Genomic DNA, 16,363 nt, shown 5'->3' on the forward strand with positions numbered 1-16,363 from the left:
CAATGACGAGCTGATATCAGTTGCGAAAGGTTTTAGGATGAAGAAAGCTCTGGGTTCGGACTTGTTCAGGATAGTGCTGCAGAAGCGTTTAGTAGATCGTTACTCTCCCGATAGGTGGAAAATCCAGAAACTAATGCTGCTGCCGAAACCAGAGAATCCACCGGGAAAACCAACTACGTTTAGGTCCATATGTCTGCTGGATACACTTGGGATGATCCTTAAGTGATGCTGGTCAACAGCTGCCGAATGATCCAGCGGATGCAGATTGTCGTCGGAGGGCACGATATATTGTCTATATAGGGTTAAAGGCATCTAGAAGTGATTATCGACGACCGATTTAATTTCAACACCCATGTCAACTATTCGTGCATAAAGGTAGATAAAATGATCAGTGCACAAGCGATGATAATGGCGAACTTCGGTGATTGGAAATGCCGTACCACCCTCAATACTGAGGTACGGAGCTTCAGCCTGAGGAGCTGTGCTCAAGACGAAACGTAATCACAGGCAGATGAACAGCGTGCTTCGTCTGATTATCATCCAAGTTACGAGTGCAGACAGAACCATTTCGTCGGAGGCAGTTTGCATTTTCGCCTAGATGATTCAAATCTGCATAATCCTGACAGAAGTTATCGAGTGATACCAATGGAGATAAACCAGTAATATGAGGAAGACGGTGTGAATGGACTCTATGGTCAAGTGGCAGCAGGAGTGAGACAAAGCGGGGAAAGGAAGGTGGACTCACCAGCTCATCCTCAATACGGCGTCGCGGGTGAACCAGAAGCATGCGGAGAGATAAACTTATACTTTATACAGTTCCAGTCCGGACATGGCTGTTTCAGTCAATATCTACACCGGTGTAGTCATACGTCGTCGCCCTTCTGCCCGGCGTTTGTTAACGTAGAGGAGACTCCAGAGCATGTGGTATTTGATTGTTCGAGATTTACAGAAATACATAACGGAATGCCTGCCCTAAGGGCGGACAACATTACAGGGCGAATGTGTCACGAGGAAGACACGTAAGGTAAGCAGAGCCGTGACATAAATAATGTCGAAGCGGCAGTTTGGGGAGTATCCAGCAAGGATGTTATCGATCATTTAGTAATTTGCGTTTGATCATTTAGTAGTTGTTCAATAACTCATTACAAAAGCTGAATTTTCAAATGTGTTGTATGGTGGACTTCTAGTGTGAAGGTTTTTCTACAACTTTGCCTAATGGTTCGTAGTTTGAATTCCACTAGTAACGGAGTTACGGCTATAGCTTCAGTAACTTAGACTAAATGATAACAAAATTCCAATCATTTAGTTTAAGTTACTGCAACTAGGGCTATAACTTCGTTATTAGTTGAATTCTTACAATAAAGCATTAGGCAGAGTTGTCGAAAAACCTTCGCACTAGAAGTCCACCATACAACACATTTTGAAATTCAGCTTCTGGAATGAGTTATTGACAAACTACTAAATGATCGAACGCAAATTACTAAATGATCGATAACATCCTTGGTATCCAGCGCAGTGAGCAGTATTTTGCTCTGGGTCATCCGGGCACTGGAGAATCGGAAGTCTTCTCTTACCCGGACCTTACCGACCCCAGCACTCGAACATCCAACCTGCTGAAGAAAGAAGAAGAAAACGCTTCGGGTATGTAGGACCCGCCAGTTCAGACGTCATCATGCACCGGAACTGTCGGACCACCTCTGTAACCCGAAGGCAAAGTCGGTGCAATACGTCCCTTGCGATAGCTTACGGTAGTCGATGCACTATCAGTATGGAAGTTTCCTTTACCGGAACTGGTGGACCACCCTCGACACCGGGTAGTCATGAGAATTTGAGTGAGGAAATTTGTTGCACGATCACCGAGAAAGGATCGAGATCGAGAAAGGAGGAGACAAGGAGGATAAGGGACCCGGCTAACACCTTCTTTGTAACCGGGAGGCACATTTTTAGCAGGTCGATAGTCGAACTAGAAAGTCTGCGAGGACTATACGCATGGCGACCATTAAGCGATAATGTGTCGAAGGGAGGGCAGATTCGGAGCCACGCGACAGCAGTATCAAGGAGCGAAAGTAGAAGACAGAAGCCTATGACAAGGATGTATTTGCGGAAGCAATGCTATTCAAGCGCAATCTGTAAAATCTGAGTCCGGACAAGCTGGTTGCGGTATTGACCTGAGCCTGCGATGCAACCATGCGGCAAAAGGTACAGCCACGGCATGCACTTAGGACAATCTACAGGTGGAATGAAACGATCGCCGAGCTCCGTTGCAGCTGTTTCAGCTATTTTCGAGCAAGTAGGAGGATTCAAAGAGATAGTAGACGTAGAAAGAGAATAGCGGAGACCAGTGTTTAGAGCGGCTAACGCTGCACTAAAAAAGCTGCCAAAACAAGGATACGAACCCATGGGGGATGCACACAAGGTCGCTATGGCTAAGATTAAAGACCCAGTGATACCTAGGAGGAGCCAAGAAAAACTGAAAACAATTATCGAAGGACTGTCGCACGACGAATCAATAGTCTGGCCTCCACCGTATGGTGAGGCGAACATCAGTAGCACGTATCACTAACCAGAAACTGGTCACGTCAGCTAAAAGGCTAAAAACTAATAAGGCTCCGGGACTAGATGGTATCCCAAATTTGGTCTAGCAAACGGTGATTCAGGCGAATCCGGATATGTTTCTCACAACATTGCAGAAGTGCATAGACGAAGGAAATCTCCCCGATTGCTGGAATCGACAAAAATAGTACTTCTGCTGGAGTCGGGTAAGCCACCTAGGAATACATCGGCCTACAGGCCTATTTGCTTGCTAGACACGGTTGAAAAACTCCTTGAGAGGATCATCCTTAACAGGCAGGCGATCCACACAGAAGGTGAAAGCGGATTATCAAGCATGCAGTTAGGATAGTCGGTGAGGCAGCTGAAGCAGCCAAAAAGCAAAAGAGGAGAGGAAACCGCTACTGCGCTGCGGTAACCTTACACGTGAAACACATGAAGGGCTGAAGAGAATAGGCATAACAGCGGGTGTTCCTCAAGCCTCCATCCTGGGACCGACCCGTATCCCTGCGACATCGAGTTCTTCCAGTGCAACATACGAGCATTGTACCGGTATGCATCGAGCATCGCCGACGATCGTCGAGTCAACTCGCTACTAGCAGCATATCGGCACTTCTAGTACACCATTATGGTCCAATAAGAATATGAAAGTGCGGTAGTAGAGTGATCCAGAATGAAGCATACATTCAGCCGAGTGTCGAAGAAGCATTGACCAGGGCTGACTAGGGGCTTATCATTACTTTTTTTAGTCGTTTCGAACAGTTTATTGAGTTGGAACTAGTGTTTCGGTTTCGTTTGAGTTGCTTGACCGTTGGAAGTAAACCACCCTCCGGACATTTAAAGCATCGTCGCTTCGTGGCAGCCTAGCTGCCTGGCGCGTAAGCGAAGTTCGTTTGAAAACTTCCGCGCACGTTTCAGTTGTGGAACGCGATGTACAATGGGCTGTTGCAGCTAACACTATCAAGAGGTGTGAAGATCGTTGGGTTTGCGGACGAGGAGGTGCTCATGGTTTTTGGATAAACAGTGAAAGAGGTGAAAATGCGAGCAACGCAGGCAATTGAAGTAATTGGAAACTGGATGTGTGGAAAAGTTGGCATTGGCCCTTTACATAACTGAGGTGATGATGATCAGCAACCGAAAGGCAGCACAACATAGTACGAATACGGTCAGAGAAGTCACCATCGGCTCGAAGTATTTGCACACGAAGAGTCCCCCTTTGCCCGACCTGTTTGAAATGCGAGGAGACACGTAATTCTCGACTGTCCACGATTCAGGACAGAACGACCCGAGCAGCACAAGCCAGACAAAAATGGTTGCAGCAACTTGACTAAAGCGTCTCTATTTGCGTTGCATAAGATCAGCGGAAGAATAAAAGAGACAACTAGAGGCACGCAACGCTGCTTTTCGAGATCGTTAAAGTCAAGAACAACGTAAACATTAGGTTACAAGAAACGCGAACAGAAGGCGCAAAGAATGAAACCAGTTGGACACTGTTTATTGTCGAAAAGGCATTTTTAATGGTCAATATTTTCGGAGATAAGTAACATAAAGCATTTAAAATAAAGCATGTTTTGGTACAATTTTCTACAAATACCAGCTCACCTGTGACCAATATTCGGAAACGTCCTGATATTTAAATTTTTAATTATCTTTCGAGATTCCAAAAATTAGAAATTAGTCAAATAATAAAAAGTTATAACAATTTCAATTTGGGGTCATCATGACCCCAGAGAGAAATAGTCGTTGACCATAGAAAATACGTAGAGCATATACCACTTCGACCCTTATCCAAACGAAGGAGAAGCTTCTCTGGATGGAGTTCGAACAAATTAACAATACTCCACAATTGATCTTAGCACCAATGGCACTGTTCCCACCTTCCACTCCATTTGTCCACATTGTGTGCCGGTACATAAATTAAAACAATAAATCCTCATTTTGGATGTTTCAATTTAAACGATTGCATATTAAACAGGTTCCACCCTCGCCTCGGGTTTCGATTGGTTCCAGCCCACAGCAATAACCGTGATAGGTTCAGAGGTTGCAGACCGACCCAACCGGTTCAGTCCGGACTGCAGAGAACAATCCCGCTGGAACTCAACAAATGTGTCGACAGACAGACAGCGAGAGAGTCATCACTTAATTGAAATTAAAAGCCAGAACATAGATTTTAATGCCTGGCTCTATTTTCTTTGCTTTGGGTTTGCTTTAGCAGATTTTTGTTGGTTTCCCACTTTCGACACGACGATAGAACGACCGATCCTACAACTGGGGTTTCCATTTGTAAGTGAAGTGGAAAGTGCAGGGAAACGCTTCGGAGAACAATACTGAATGCTTATTCAGCACAACAATAAAATCCATTAACATGATTAAATTGCTTTGGTTGTCGAGTTTTTTCTCGATGTTTTGGATGCCTACTACTATCAGGCGCCCGAGATGACGGTGTACGAACTCCATCAGAGGATTCAAATGATGCGTGCTTTCGGGAAGCAGCAGACAGTGCGTCTGCAGTGAGGGCACTCACATATGGCCGGATGTTCTGTCGCATGAATTTTACACAACGCCAGACAGCCGCTTCTTTACTGTTGTGTGGTGTTTAGATAAAAGATACCAAAAGGGTTCTCTGATGGTAATGACGACAATTATTGTTATGGTTACGGGTAGTTTAGTGCAGTTGGAATGGATGTTGAGGAGCGATTAACAGTATCTTTAATGTTTCTAATAAGCACCATTCACATCAGACAGTCAATACTTAAACCATGTTGGTCATTGAAATTTTCTAAATTCTTTTTGTAAACATGAGAATCCTAATTTTAACCCTCTGTCGACCAAGACATCTACCGGTAACCATGGTGTGAACGTCATTCTTCGTCCGTTATCAACCGTTCAACCGTGCAACGCTGCACATCATTCATCCCGTCAACCAACCGTCGAGCCGCCAGTCAGTCACTGATATCCATCCTTGCCGCATCCCAACTCGACGTGCTCAACTGAGGAGATGGCTTGTTGAGTTCTCAACGCTCGGTTTGCACCCACCAACCACTTCGTCGTTTCCTCTGATTTCGTCATCCATCGTCACGACGATACTACGTTGCCTTTTTAATGCTTTTCCACTCGAACGCTCGCCATCCACCTTCCACTTGGGCGCTCTATGGTGGAGAGGACACTTCTGGCGCTGAATATTTTTCTTCACTTTGTGATACGGATAGATCTACTCACGAGTCACGGTCCTTGCCTGGCTACCCCAAGCGGATGAGGTGGGGAACGGTGCTTAATTCATCCCTGCATTTTGCTGCTCTCATTCAAAACGACCACATGCTGCTCCATTCATCGAACGAACCAAAGCGGCGGCAGCAACTTCAGCAATCTTTGATATGATAATCATTCGGCGATAAATGAGAACGGGGGCCGGGTTTTATGGGAAACTGAAAGGCTCCTGATCCCATCCGTGAAAAAGATTGGGAAATTCTGAAAGGAGGGTTCCCCGAGGAATTGCGTTTGTCCTTTTGATGTGGCTTTGAGGCATTAATCAGTGGTTGGAAACAATTTTGGGCGTTATTTCACAGCAAGTTGTTGATGCGGTAGGGAACGCACACTAAACAATGTGGAACTTCATATTCGATCAAGAAAATATTCGGTCCGCTAGATGTTCCAAATCAGTGCAAGTTAATTTGGCTGCATCATTGGCGAAGACGAGATCTAGAAGCCGAGCATTTCTATTGGAAATTCGATTAGGCTTAGTGAAACCATTTAATGCAAAAACCACCAATGCGGAGCTTCTAACGGGCTGAACAGGAAGCAGTCCAACCAATTCCATCACATGCAGAAGCCAATCTCCAGTGTAGATCTGTGCGCCGCCAAAAACGATTCAAGAATGAATCAGCGTGCCGCCGTATGAAAAATTACCAAGCCGCCAAGTATTTTTTTACCATGCCAATAGTTATTAATAGAGGGCTGAATAAGGGAAACGCGGATAAGTATGTGCCGCCAATCGAACCGTCAAAAAACAGCAGCCAATCGAGCAGGAAGCCCTTCAAGCAGCCAATATGTTGGCTCAAATACTGAAAACGGCTAAATTTAATTTTATACCATTTTTGAATAAACAAATTTTAATGAATTTAACATTAGTTTTCAATAAAATATGAAAGTTATTTATAGATCATGAAATTAAATTGCATTGTTTATTGGATTCTATTGTTATGTGATGTGGACACATTAAATAGCGGATTGTGAGATTTTATCTACATAATCCATTTCTTCCTTTTCATGTGTTGGTCTTCGATGAAGAAGATTGACTGCAGTGTTGGCAGAATCATATTTTCTGTTCGCGTTTGTCTTATTCAGGCCTCTAGTTATTAAAGGACTATTGTAGCAGTAGGGTTTTGTACATTTTTACAAAAGTTTTATCTAGTTTATGCTCAAAATACACTCTTCTCTTCTTCATTGGCATTACACTTTCCACTAGGACATTGCCGAAGGCCCCAACTTCCAAGTATATATGGAGATTGGAGAATTCATTCTCATTTCCGATAAAGTCTTCAAATTGAAATCATTGGATGGCAACTGTATCTGTATTTAAAGTTAAATCAGTACAAAAAAACGCTGTGAGAAAATGTCTTTTTAAGGTCAACTTGGTCACTAAATCCCTTTCTATGCAACGACCAATCATAAACCATTTTTATTTTTCTTAAAAATCCACTGAGATTTAATATTTCTGAAAATATGGACATTGTTCATCCAGAACACCTGCGGAAATTTCTACAAGAATTCCTTCGGTATTTTGCTCTGAAATCCTTTCAGAATTTCATATAAAATTTGTTTAGAAGCTCAGGAAGATTTTTTTTACATACATAAACATACATAAACTTTCTTTAAAAATACTTCAAATTCTAGAATTTACTCAACAACTTTTGCAGGTTTTTTTTTTTCAAAAATTCCTCCAGTACGTCCATTTTATCGTGAATTCATCTAAAAGAAGAATAATCCGACAATCGACAATCGTGGAATTTTCTAAGGAATATCTTGAGGAATTCCTGAGGGAATTTAAAAAAAAAAATCCGGAAATTTCCGGTGGAATTCATAGAGGGATTTCTGGAAGAATTCTTAAAGTAAATTCCGCGTAAATTCCTGGGTGATTTTTTGGGAGAACCTGGAAAACCTCATGGAAGAGAAATTGGGAGAATTCCCAGGATAAATTCTTTGGGGTATTCTGGGAGATTCCTGCAGGAATTTGGTGGGAAAAAATCAAGAACAATGTTCTGGGTAATAGCGGGAATATTTCATTAAATATGTTCTAGAGAAAATTTAAGATTTTAAGAGGAATTTCGGGAGATGTTTTAAGAGAAATTGTCGAAGCGTTTCTGTAGGAAAACTTTCAATGGTCAGGAGCTGAATAGGAGATGAATATAGAAAAATTCCATGTGAATCTAGAAGAGTTCTTGAAGTATTTTATGAAAAGTGTTTGTATAAATAATCTAATGGATTTCTAATGTGAATTTCTGGAGTGGCTAGTGGAATTCCAGGAAGAGCATATGAAAGCATATATTTCTCGAGCAATTGCTGGACGAACTTTCGGATGAACTTCGAAATGAACTTTCGGAAAAGTTCTTAACTTTCGGAGGCATTCATGGAAGAACTTCCGAAGGCATTCTTGGAGGAACTTCCGGAGGAATTCCTTAGGGAACTGCCGGAGGAATTCCTGGAGGAACTGCCGGAGGAATTCCTGGAGAATTGCCAGGAATTCCTGGAGAACTTCCGCATTAATTCCTGGAGGAACTTCTGCAGGAATTCTCGGAGGAAATTCTGCAGGAATTCCGGTAGGAGCTTCCGAGGGAATTCCTGGAGGAATTTCCGGAGGAACTCCTGGAGGAACTTCTGGAGGAACTTCCGGAGGAACTCCTGGAGGAACTTCCGGAGGGACTTCTGGAGGAACTTCCGGAGGAACGCCTGGAGGAACTTCCGGAGGAACTTCTGGAGGAACTCCTGGAGGACCTTCCGGAGGAACGCCTGGAGGAACTTCCGGAGGAACTCCTGGAGGAACTCCCGGAGGAACTTTCGGAGGAACGCCTGGAGGAACTTCCGGAGGAACTCCTGGAGGAACTTCTGGAGGAACTCCTGGAAGAACTTCCGGAGGAACTCCTGGAGGAACTTCTGGAGGAACTCCTGGAAGAACTTCCGGAGGAACTCCTGGAAGAACTTCCGGAGGAACTCCTGGAAGAACTTCCGGAGGAACTCCTGGAAGAACTTCCGGAGGAACTCCTGGAAGAACTTCCGGAGGAACTCCTGGAAGAACTTCCGGAGGAACTCCTGGAAGAACTTCCGGAGGAACTCCTGGAAGAATTTCCGGAGGAACTCCTGGAAGAACTTCCGGAGGAACTCCTGGAAGAACTTCCGGAGGAACTCCTGGAAGAACTTCCGGAGGAACTCCTGGAAGAACTTCCGGAGGAACTCCTGGAAGAACTTCCGGAGGAACTCCTGGAAGAACTTCCGGAGGAACTCCTGGAAGAACTTCCGGAGGAACTCCTGGAAGAACTTCCGGAGGAACTCCTGGAAGAACTTCCGGAGGAACTCCTGGAAGAACTTCCGGAGGAACTCCTGGAAGAACTTCCGGAGGAACTCCTGGAAGAACTTCCGGAGGAACTCCTGGAAGAACTTCCGGAGGAACTCCTGGAAGAACTTCCGGAGGAACTCCTGGAAGAACTTCCGGAGGAACTCCTGGAAGAACTTCCGGAGGAACTCCTGGAAGAACTTCCGGAGGAACTCCTGGAAGAACTTCCGGAGGAACTCCTGGAAGAACTTCCGGAGGAACTCCTGGAAGAACTTCCGGAGGAACTCCTGGAAGAACTTCCGGAGGAACTCCTGGAAGAACTTCCGGAGGAACTCCTGGAAGAACTTCCGGAGGAACTCCTGGAAGAACTTCCGGAGGAACTCCTGGAAGAACTTCCGGAGGAACTCCTGGAAGAACTTCCGGAGGAACTCCTGGAAGAACTTCCGGAGGAACTCCTGGAAGAACTTCCGGAGGAACTCCTGGAAGAACTTCCGGAGGAACTCCTGGAAGAACTTCCGGAGGAACTCCTGGAAGAACTTCCGGAGGAACTCCTGGAAGAACTTCCGGAGGAACTCCTGGAAGAACTTCCGGAGGAACTTCTGGAAAGAAATTTTCGGCCAAAGAGAGCGTCATGTCGTGAATAAAGCGACGAATTCCACCTCGTTTCCTCGAAACAAAGAAGCTCGACTAGCATTTGCACACCGGAGCATGTCACTGGGAACTGGGAAAAGGTAGGATAAGAAACTTCAGAGTGTCAGCGAAAAAAATCAAATTTTTAAAATAAAATGTTAACCTTAATCTTTTTAAACCAACAGGTAATATTTTCGGATGAACTTCAAGATTTCAATCCCAATGATCCGAATCCATTGGATGGCTATGTGCGGGTTTTACGAAAAGAACCACGATGTTTTTCGGGTGTAGCATACCATATTACCATTATTTTAATAAACCCCATAACCATAAACAGAACAATCACATACCAAGCCATCCTAGCACCGAATCAATCATCGAGCATAGAGATGCATGCTATGCAATTTAAAACGGCACATATGGAAGTCATTCACCATCAAGCTACATTGCTCTATCGCCTCTTTCTCTACCTCCGCTTGTGAGGTCCGGAGCCGATAGCATGTAGTTCGAAGGAATCAAATTACAAAGCCAAGCCAAATTGACTACGGCAATAGCCGATATTGCTGAGGGCGCAAGGATGAGCACTTTGGGTTTATTTGTCACTCCCGTTGTCTCACACGACGCAACAAGTTACCTCCTATCATTGTAAACATATAAATATCAGTAATTCAATAAAGAAGGCCAGACCAATTCTGACTTTTGAGCTCGACGCTTCTGGGTCCAACCCTTAAGCCATTCGACAACTCAAAGAAACTGTTTTCTCTTGCGACCCAACTGGTGGACACCAGTATGGCCATCGCATGCCTTTAGAGAAAGCCCCTGAGGTCTAGTAATGTATTTATGGTTTAAAATCGTGGTGTTAAAACAAGTAGTTTATATGGCGACCCCTGAGGCAGTGTTCCTGCGTAAAAGTGCGTTATAAAAGTAATCATCAATGGCAACAATAAGTGAACTTAAACTTACCCTAACAAAGATAGGAAGATCCAGCGATGAAATCGTAAAAATAAAGGTGAACAATGTGATTAACAAACTCCTGGAGAAATTAGAAGAAGAACTATACACTGAAGTGCTAGTGCGCGAAAAGGACGAAGTAACCATCAAAATTAGGCCATGCACAAAATCATTTTCGTTACAAACAACAATTAACGCGCGACGAAACGAACTAACGCAGTGGGCAACATTCTTTCTGCCAACGGTAGGCGGCAGTTTAATAATGTTCACGCGGATGGGAGTGAAAACCCACCATGAAGCAATGCAGTGTGGCATCGGTGGACAAATAATTGGACTAGTGTTTTAAAAAGTGACCATTGCTTAAAAAAAAACTTAAAATGGGTAACGAAATTACAACCCCTGCCCCACGAAGGGTACCAGAAGAAATTATTAAGATAGTGAATGCAAATGTACTGCAAACAGCTCATTTAGAAAGATCAGCTGACGCGACAACGAAACTCGTGTACATCGGAACTACAGTGTTAGTGCTTGTGCTCCTTTACGCAATTTATCGCGTCATGATCAAGTTCGAAAGACTTCGAACTCAGGAAGCCATTAAGCGAGCAGTTTCGCTTGCTTCCATAGCATCAGTTTAAAAGAACCAGAAACATGAACATATAAAGTGAAGTGCTTTGACATAGAGACCAACATGGAAATCAGCAGGAAGGATGGACTATTATTTGGTGTGGCAATATTCTTGATGATGTTGCTGTTCAACTGGCTGTGCGAGGAACTGCGAGACTGGAAGGAAAACATGGAAATGGCGAAAAACGTAATTCAATGATGCAGACATCCAAGTGAGTTTGTTCCGTAAAGAATTATTTATATTATATTTTTATCTATTACGAAACACAATTATTATGAAAATATCTGAAAACAGACTTATAATCGAAACAGGTTTAAAGAGTTTGAATAATATCCTGAGTAACCTAAACAAAGCTCCAAACAGAAAATATATGCAACTAACTTTGAATCAAAAATTGAATAACGCAAAGCTTATTTACAGTAAAGCTACGAATGCTCTTGCTGAGATCGAAACTAAAATAGAGGAGTCTGAATTAAAATTTTTAACCAAATGTCTTAGACAAACTTATAGTAATGTACATATTTTAATTTCATCTAAACTTGACTTCGCAGCAATTCATAAAACCAGCGTATTTACATTAGCATGTATATTTCTTTTTATTAACAAACTGAAGAAAACAATTGAATTAAAAATGGCGAAAGTAAACATTAAAACTGGTTCCACTTTGATCAGTATGTATGACGGTAATCCAACAAATCTAGACTCTTTTCTGGATTCAGTTGAACTTTTTATCGATATAGTTAACAGCGATAATGCGAGCGCTACACAAGCAATCAAAAGATGCAGCGTTAGCAACCGCCGTTAGGTTTGTCAAAACTAGGACTACAGGGGCAGCTAGACAATCAATTCCCGAAAACGCAACGCTCGAACAATTAACCGATGCGTTAAAGGCAAATTGTTCATCAAAAATTACAGCTGAAAATGTGTTAGCAAAGCTTAAGTGTATCAAGCAATCGTCTTCCACGGAGGATTTTGTACCGAAGTGGAGAAGCTAGCTCAAGAGCTCAAGTCTATATATATACGTAATAAAATACCAGCAGACGTAGCATCACAAATGGCTACCAAAAGTGGTGTCGATGCTCTAATTGCTGGAGCAAAGAATCCCGAAATAAAAACAATATTACGCGCCGGAACATTTACTAAGTTGAATGATGCAGTTCAGAAAGTACAAGAGAACGACGCAATGCAAAAAACTAATGAAGATAAATCTAGGAACTCAAACCCCATGCATGCTCAGGTATTTTTGGCAAACGGAAACCAATATAATCGAGGCCGTGGACGAAATAGTAATTTTACCCAAAGGAGAGGAAATTTTAATCCTAACAACAGATTTAGTGGGAACTGGCGTAGTAATAATAACAATTTCAATCAATCCCAATCCTCCTATTACAATTACCAACAACGCTTCCCAAACCAGAGACATGAGTGGAATAGACGAGGATATGGAAGTTCAAGGGGACACTTCCACCAAAGAGGTCGACAAACAATATATTACATGCAACCTGGATTCCAAGTTCCAAATCAACCCGGTCAGCAACAGGCTATAGCACAACCAGTACAAGCCCAACAACAACCAATTAGCCAAAATCACAATTTTTTAGGAACACCGTTTGGTCTTCATACACAATAAATGCGTAGATTTCAAATTACATCAATTTAACACTCGATTTATCAGATAGTCGATGCAATTTCATTGTAGATACAGGTGCAGATATATCTATTATAAAGGCAAACAGAGTTAAACATACCCACATATTTTATCCGGAGGAAAAATGCATTATTACAGGTATTGGACACGATAAAGCAAGCTCACTTGGTTCCACCTACGCTAACATACTAGTCGATGGGAGTCATATTGAGCATAAATTTCATATAGTTAAAACGAATTCCAGATTCCAACCGACGGAATCATAGGAAGAGATTTTCTTACAAAATATAAATGTAAAATAGATTATGAACCATGGATTTTATCATTTACCATAAATAATCAGAATATTTCAATACCAATAGAAGATAATTTCCAAAACAATTTCTTTTTACCACCTCGATGTGAAATTACCCGCTGTATGCCGAATCAAAATTTGAAAGAAGATATGGTTGTACATTCACAGGAAATTCAACCTGGAGTTTTCTGTGGAAATACAATTATATCAGCTAAAGAACCAATTCTGAAATTCATTAACACTACCGCTAAATCAGTTTATATTGCATATACAGATTTCAAACCTCTTATGGAACCACTTAGCAATTTCCAAGTGGTCCCACACAAGAAATATTCAATTGATAAAACCATTAGACGAAACAATATTTTGAAAAATATGGATACTAAACATATTAGCCCACATGCTAAACTAGAAATTGAAAAATTGATTATGCAGTACGAAGACATTTTTAACTTGGAAGATGAAATATTATCAACCAATAATTTTTATACGCAGAACATCAATTTAAATGATAATGTTCCTGTGTATATACCAAATTACAAAACAATCCACGCCCAAGGCGAGGAAATCGAAAACAAATTCATAAAATGTTACAAGATGACGTAATTGAACCCTCAGTTTCGTCATACAATTCTCCAATATTACTTGTACCAAAAAAGTCAGATAATTCAAATAAAAAATGGCGTTTAGTTGTTGATTTTAGGCAATTAAACAAAAAAATTATGCCGGATAAATTTCCGCTACCAAGAATTGAAAGTATATTAGATCAACTTGGTAGAGCCAAATTTTTTAGTACACTAGATCTGATGTCAGGATTTCATCAGATTCCATTAGACAGAGATTCTAGAAAATTCACTGCTTTTTCTACTAACTCTGGGCACTATCATTTCAAACGATTACCATTTGGATTGAATATTAGTCCAAATAGTTTTCAAAGGATGATGGCCATTGCGATGGCAGGTCTAACACCTGAACGTGCTTTCATTTATATTGACGACATTGTTGTGATTGGATGCTCACTGAAGCATCATTTATCAAATTTAGCATCAGTATTTGATCGAATGAGAAAATATAATTTGAAATTGAATTTATCTAAATGTAAATTTTTGAGAACTGAAGTGACCCATCTTGGTCATAAAATAACTGATAAAGGGATATTACCTGATGACTCAAAATTTGAAGCTATCAAGAACTATCCCATTCCCAAAAATTCAGATGAAGTGCGAAGATTTGTTGCTTTTTGCAACTATTATCGCAGATTTGTAGAAAATTTTGCTGATATAGCTCATCCACTAAACCAACTTTTGAAGAAGAATGCTATGTTCAATTGGACTGAAAAATGTCAAAATGCATTTGATATTTTAAGACAACACTTAATGTCACCGAAACTGTTACAATACCCTGATTTCACCAAAAAATTCATATTAACGACCGACGCCTCAGACATTGGATGCGGAGCTGTCTTGTCGCAAATTTCTGAAGCAGGAGAACAACCAATAGCCTTTGCTAGCAAAACGTTTATTCCAGCAGAAAGAAATAAGCCAACTATAATGAAGGAACTAATAGCCATCCATTGGGCTATAAATTATTTTGAAGCCTATTTGTATGGAAGAAGATTTACAGTACGAACGGATCACAGACCTCTTGTGTATCTATTCGGAATTAAAAATCCTACATCGAAATTAACCCGAATTCGTATAGATCTGGAAGGATTCGATTACGATGTTGTATATATTAGAGGTAAGGAAAATGTTGTAGCTGACGCATTATCGCGAATAGCTACTACATCCGAAGAATTAAAAAATTGTAATATATTGTTAGTTAATACCAGGTCAATGACCAGAAATGCGCAAAAATCAACCAAAAATAATGAAAATGAAATGAAATATAATGAAAATATAAATGAGAAGACTGATCATCTCTCAACATATGAAACGGAGTGCACTACGGAAACAAGAAATATGATGAAGCTGTGCACAGCCGTAGTGGACAATACTTTGAAATTGATGATAACGAAGAAAAATAGCAAAACGATTGTTGCACAAGTGCATCAAGACGTTAGAAATGGAAGTCACGCATTCGAGTGTGCTCTTCCAGAAATTGAGAAAATTACAAAAAGATTGAATATAAAAGAGCTAGCATTGTCGACAAATGATTTCATTTTTACCATGGTACCATTAAATTTATTTAAAATAATTTCTAACAAATTATTAAAAACATTAAAAATTATTATTTATAAAGAGCCAATCTTTATACACAACCCAACTGACATTCAAATGTTATTAAGTAATCATCATAACACACCCACTGGAGGACATGTAGGTCAATTTCGATTGTACCTTAGACTCCGTGAGAAATACAGATGGCACGATATGAAAAGATCTATTGCTCAATTCGTCAAGGCCTGCGAATTGTGCAAAAGAAACAAGATTATCAAGCATACAAAAGAGCCGATGGTTATAACAACAACACCATCGAGCGCGTTCGAAATAATTTCTATAGATACCGTAGGTCCATTACCAAAATCCAATAGAAACAATCGCTACATTATTACAATCCAATGCGATTTAACAAAATATATTACACTGATACCGATTCAAAACAAGGAAGCCAACACCATTGCTAGAGCACTAGTTGAAAATTTTATTTTAACTTTCGGAAATTTTCTCGAAATACGTTCTGATCAAGGTACCGAATACAATAATGAAGTACTTGAGCAAATTAGTAAATTACTCCAAATCAAGCAAACCTTTTCAACACCATATCACCCACAATCAATTGGTTCATTAGAGAGAAACCACAGATGTCTCAATGAGTATCTGCGATCCTTCACTAATGAACACCAATCAGATTGGGATGAATGGATAAAATTTTACGAATTTTCATACAATACGACCCCTCACACAAATCATAATTTTACCCCATTCGAGTTAGTTTTTGGCAAAAAAGCAACCCTTCCCCAGGATATTATTCAAAACAAAAATGAACCTATATATAACTTTGATTTATATAAAAATGAATTACAATACAAACTTCGAAGATCACAAGAAATAACAAAACAAAAATTAATAGAACACAAACACCTAAGAAAAGAACTATTCGATAATAATCTCACCC

At 40.9% G+C, this 16,363-nt stretch overlaps 2 protein-coding genes across 2 annotated transcripts in view; both read right to left on the reverse strand.

The window, feature by feature from the left end:
- Positions 1 to 16,363, reverse strand: part of LOC134209732 (vesicular glutamate transporter 1-like) — a 150,151-nt gene that overhangs the window by 103,498 nt on the left and 30,290 nt on the right. The window lies entirely within an intron of this gene.
- LOC134218427 (sericin-2-like) lies at positions 8,937 to 9,617 on the reverse strand (the record flags this gene model as incomplete). The annotated part of the gene is made up of 1 exon (XM_062697396.1): positions 8,937 to 9,617. A coding segment is annotated over one exon (681 nt), but the record flags the coding sequence as incomplete, so codon positions are not given.

The sequence above is a fragment of the Armigeres subalbatus genome, chromosome 2 (genome assembly GCF_024139115.2).
Source record: "Armigeres subalbatus isolate Guangzhou_Male chromosome 2, GZ_Asu_2, whole genome shotgun sequence".
NCBI lineage: Eukaryota > Metazoa > Arthropoda > Insecta > Diptera > Culicidae > Armigeres > Armigeres subalbatus.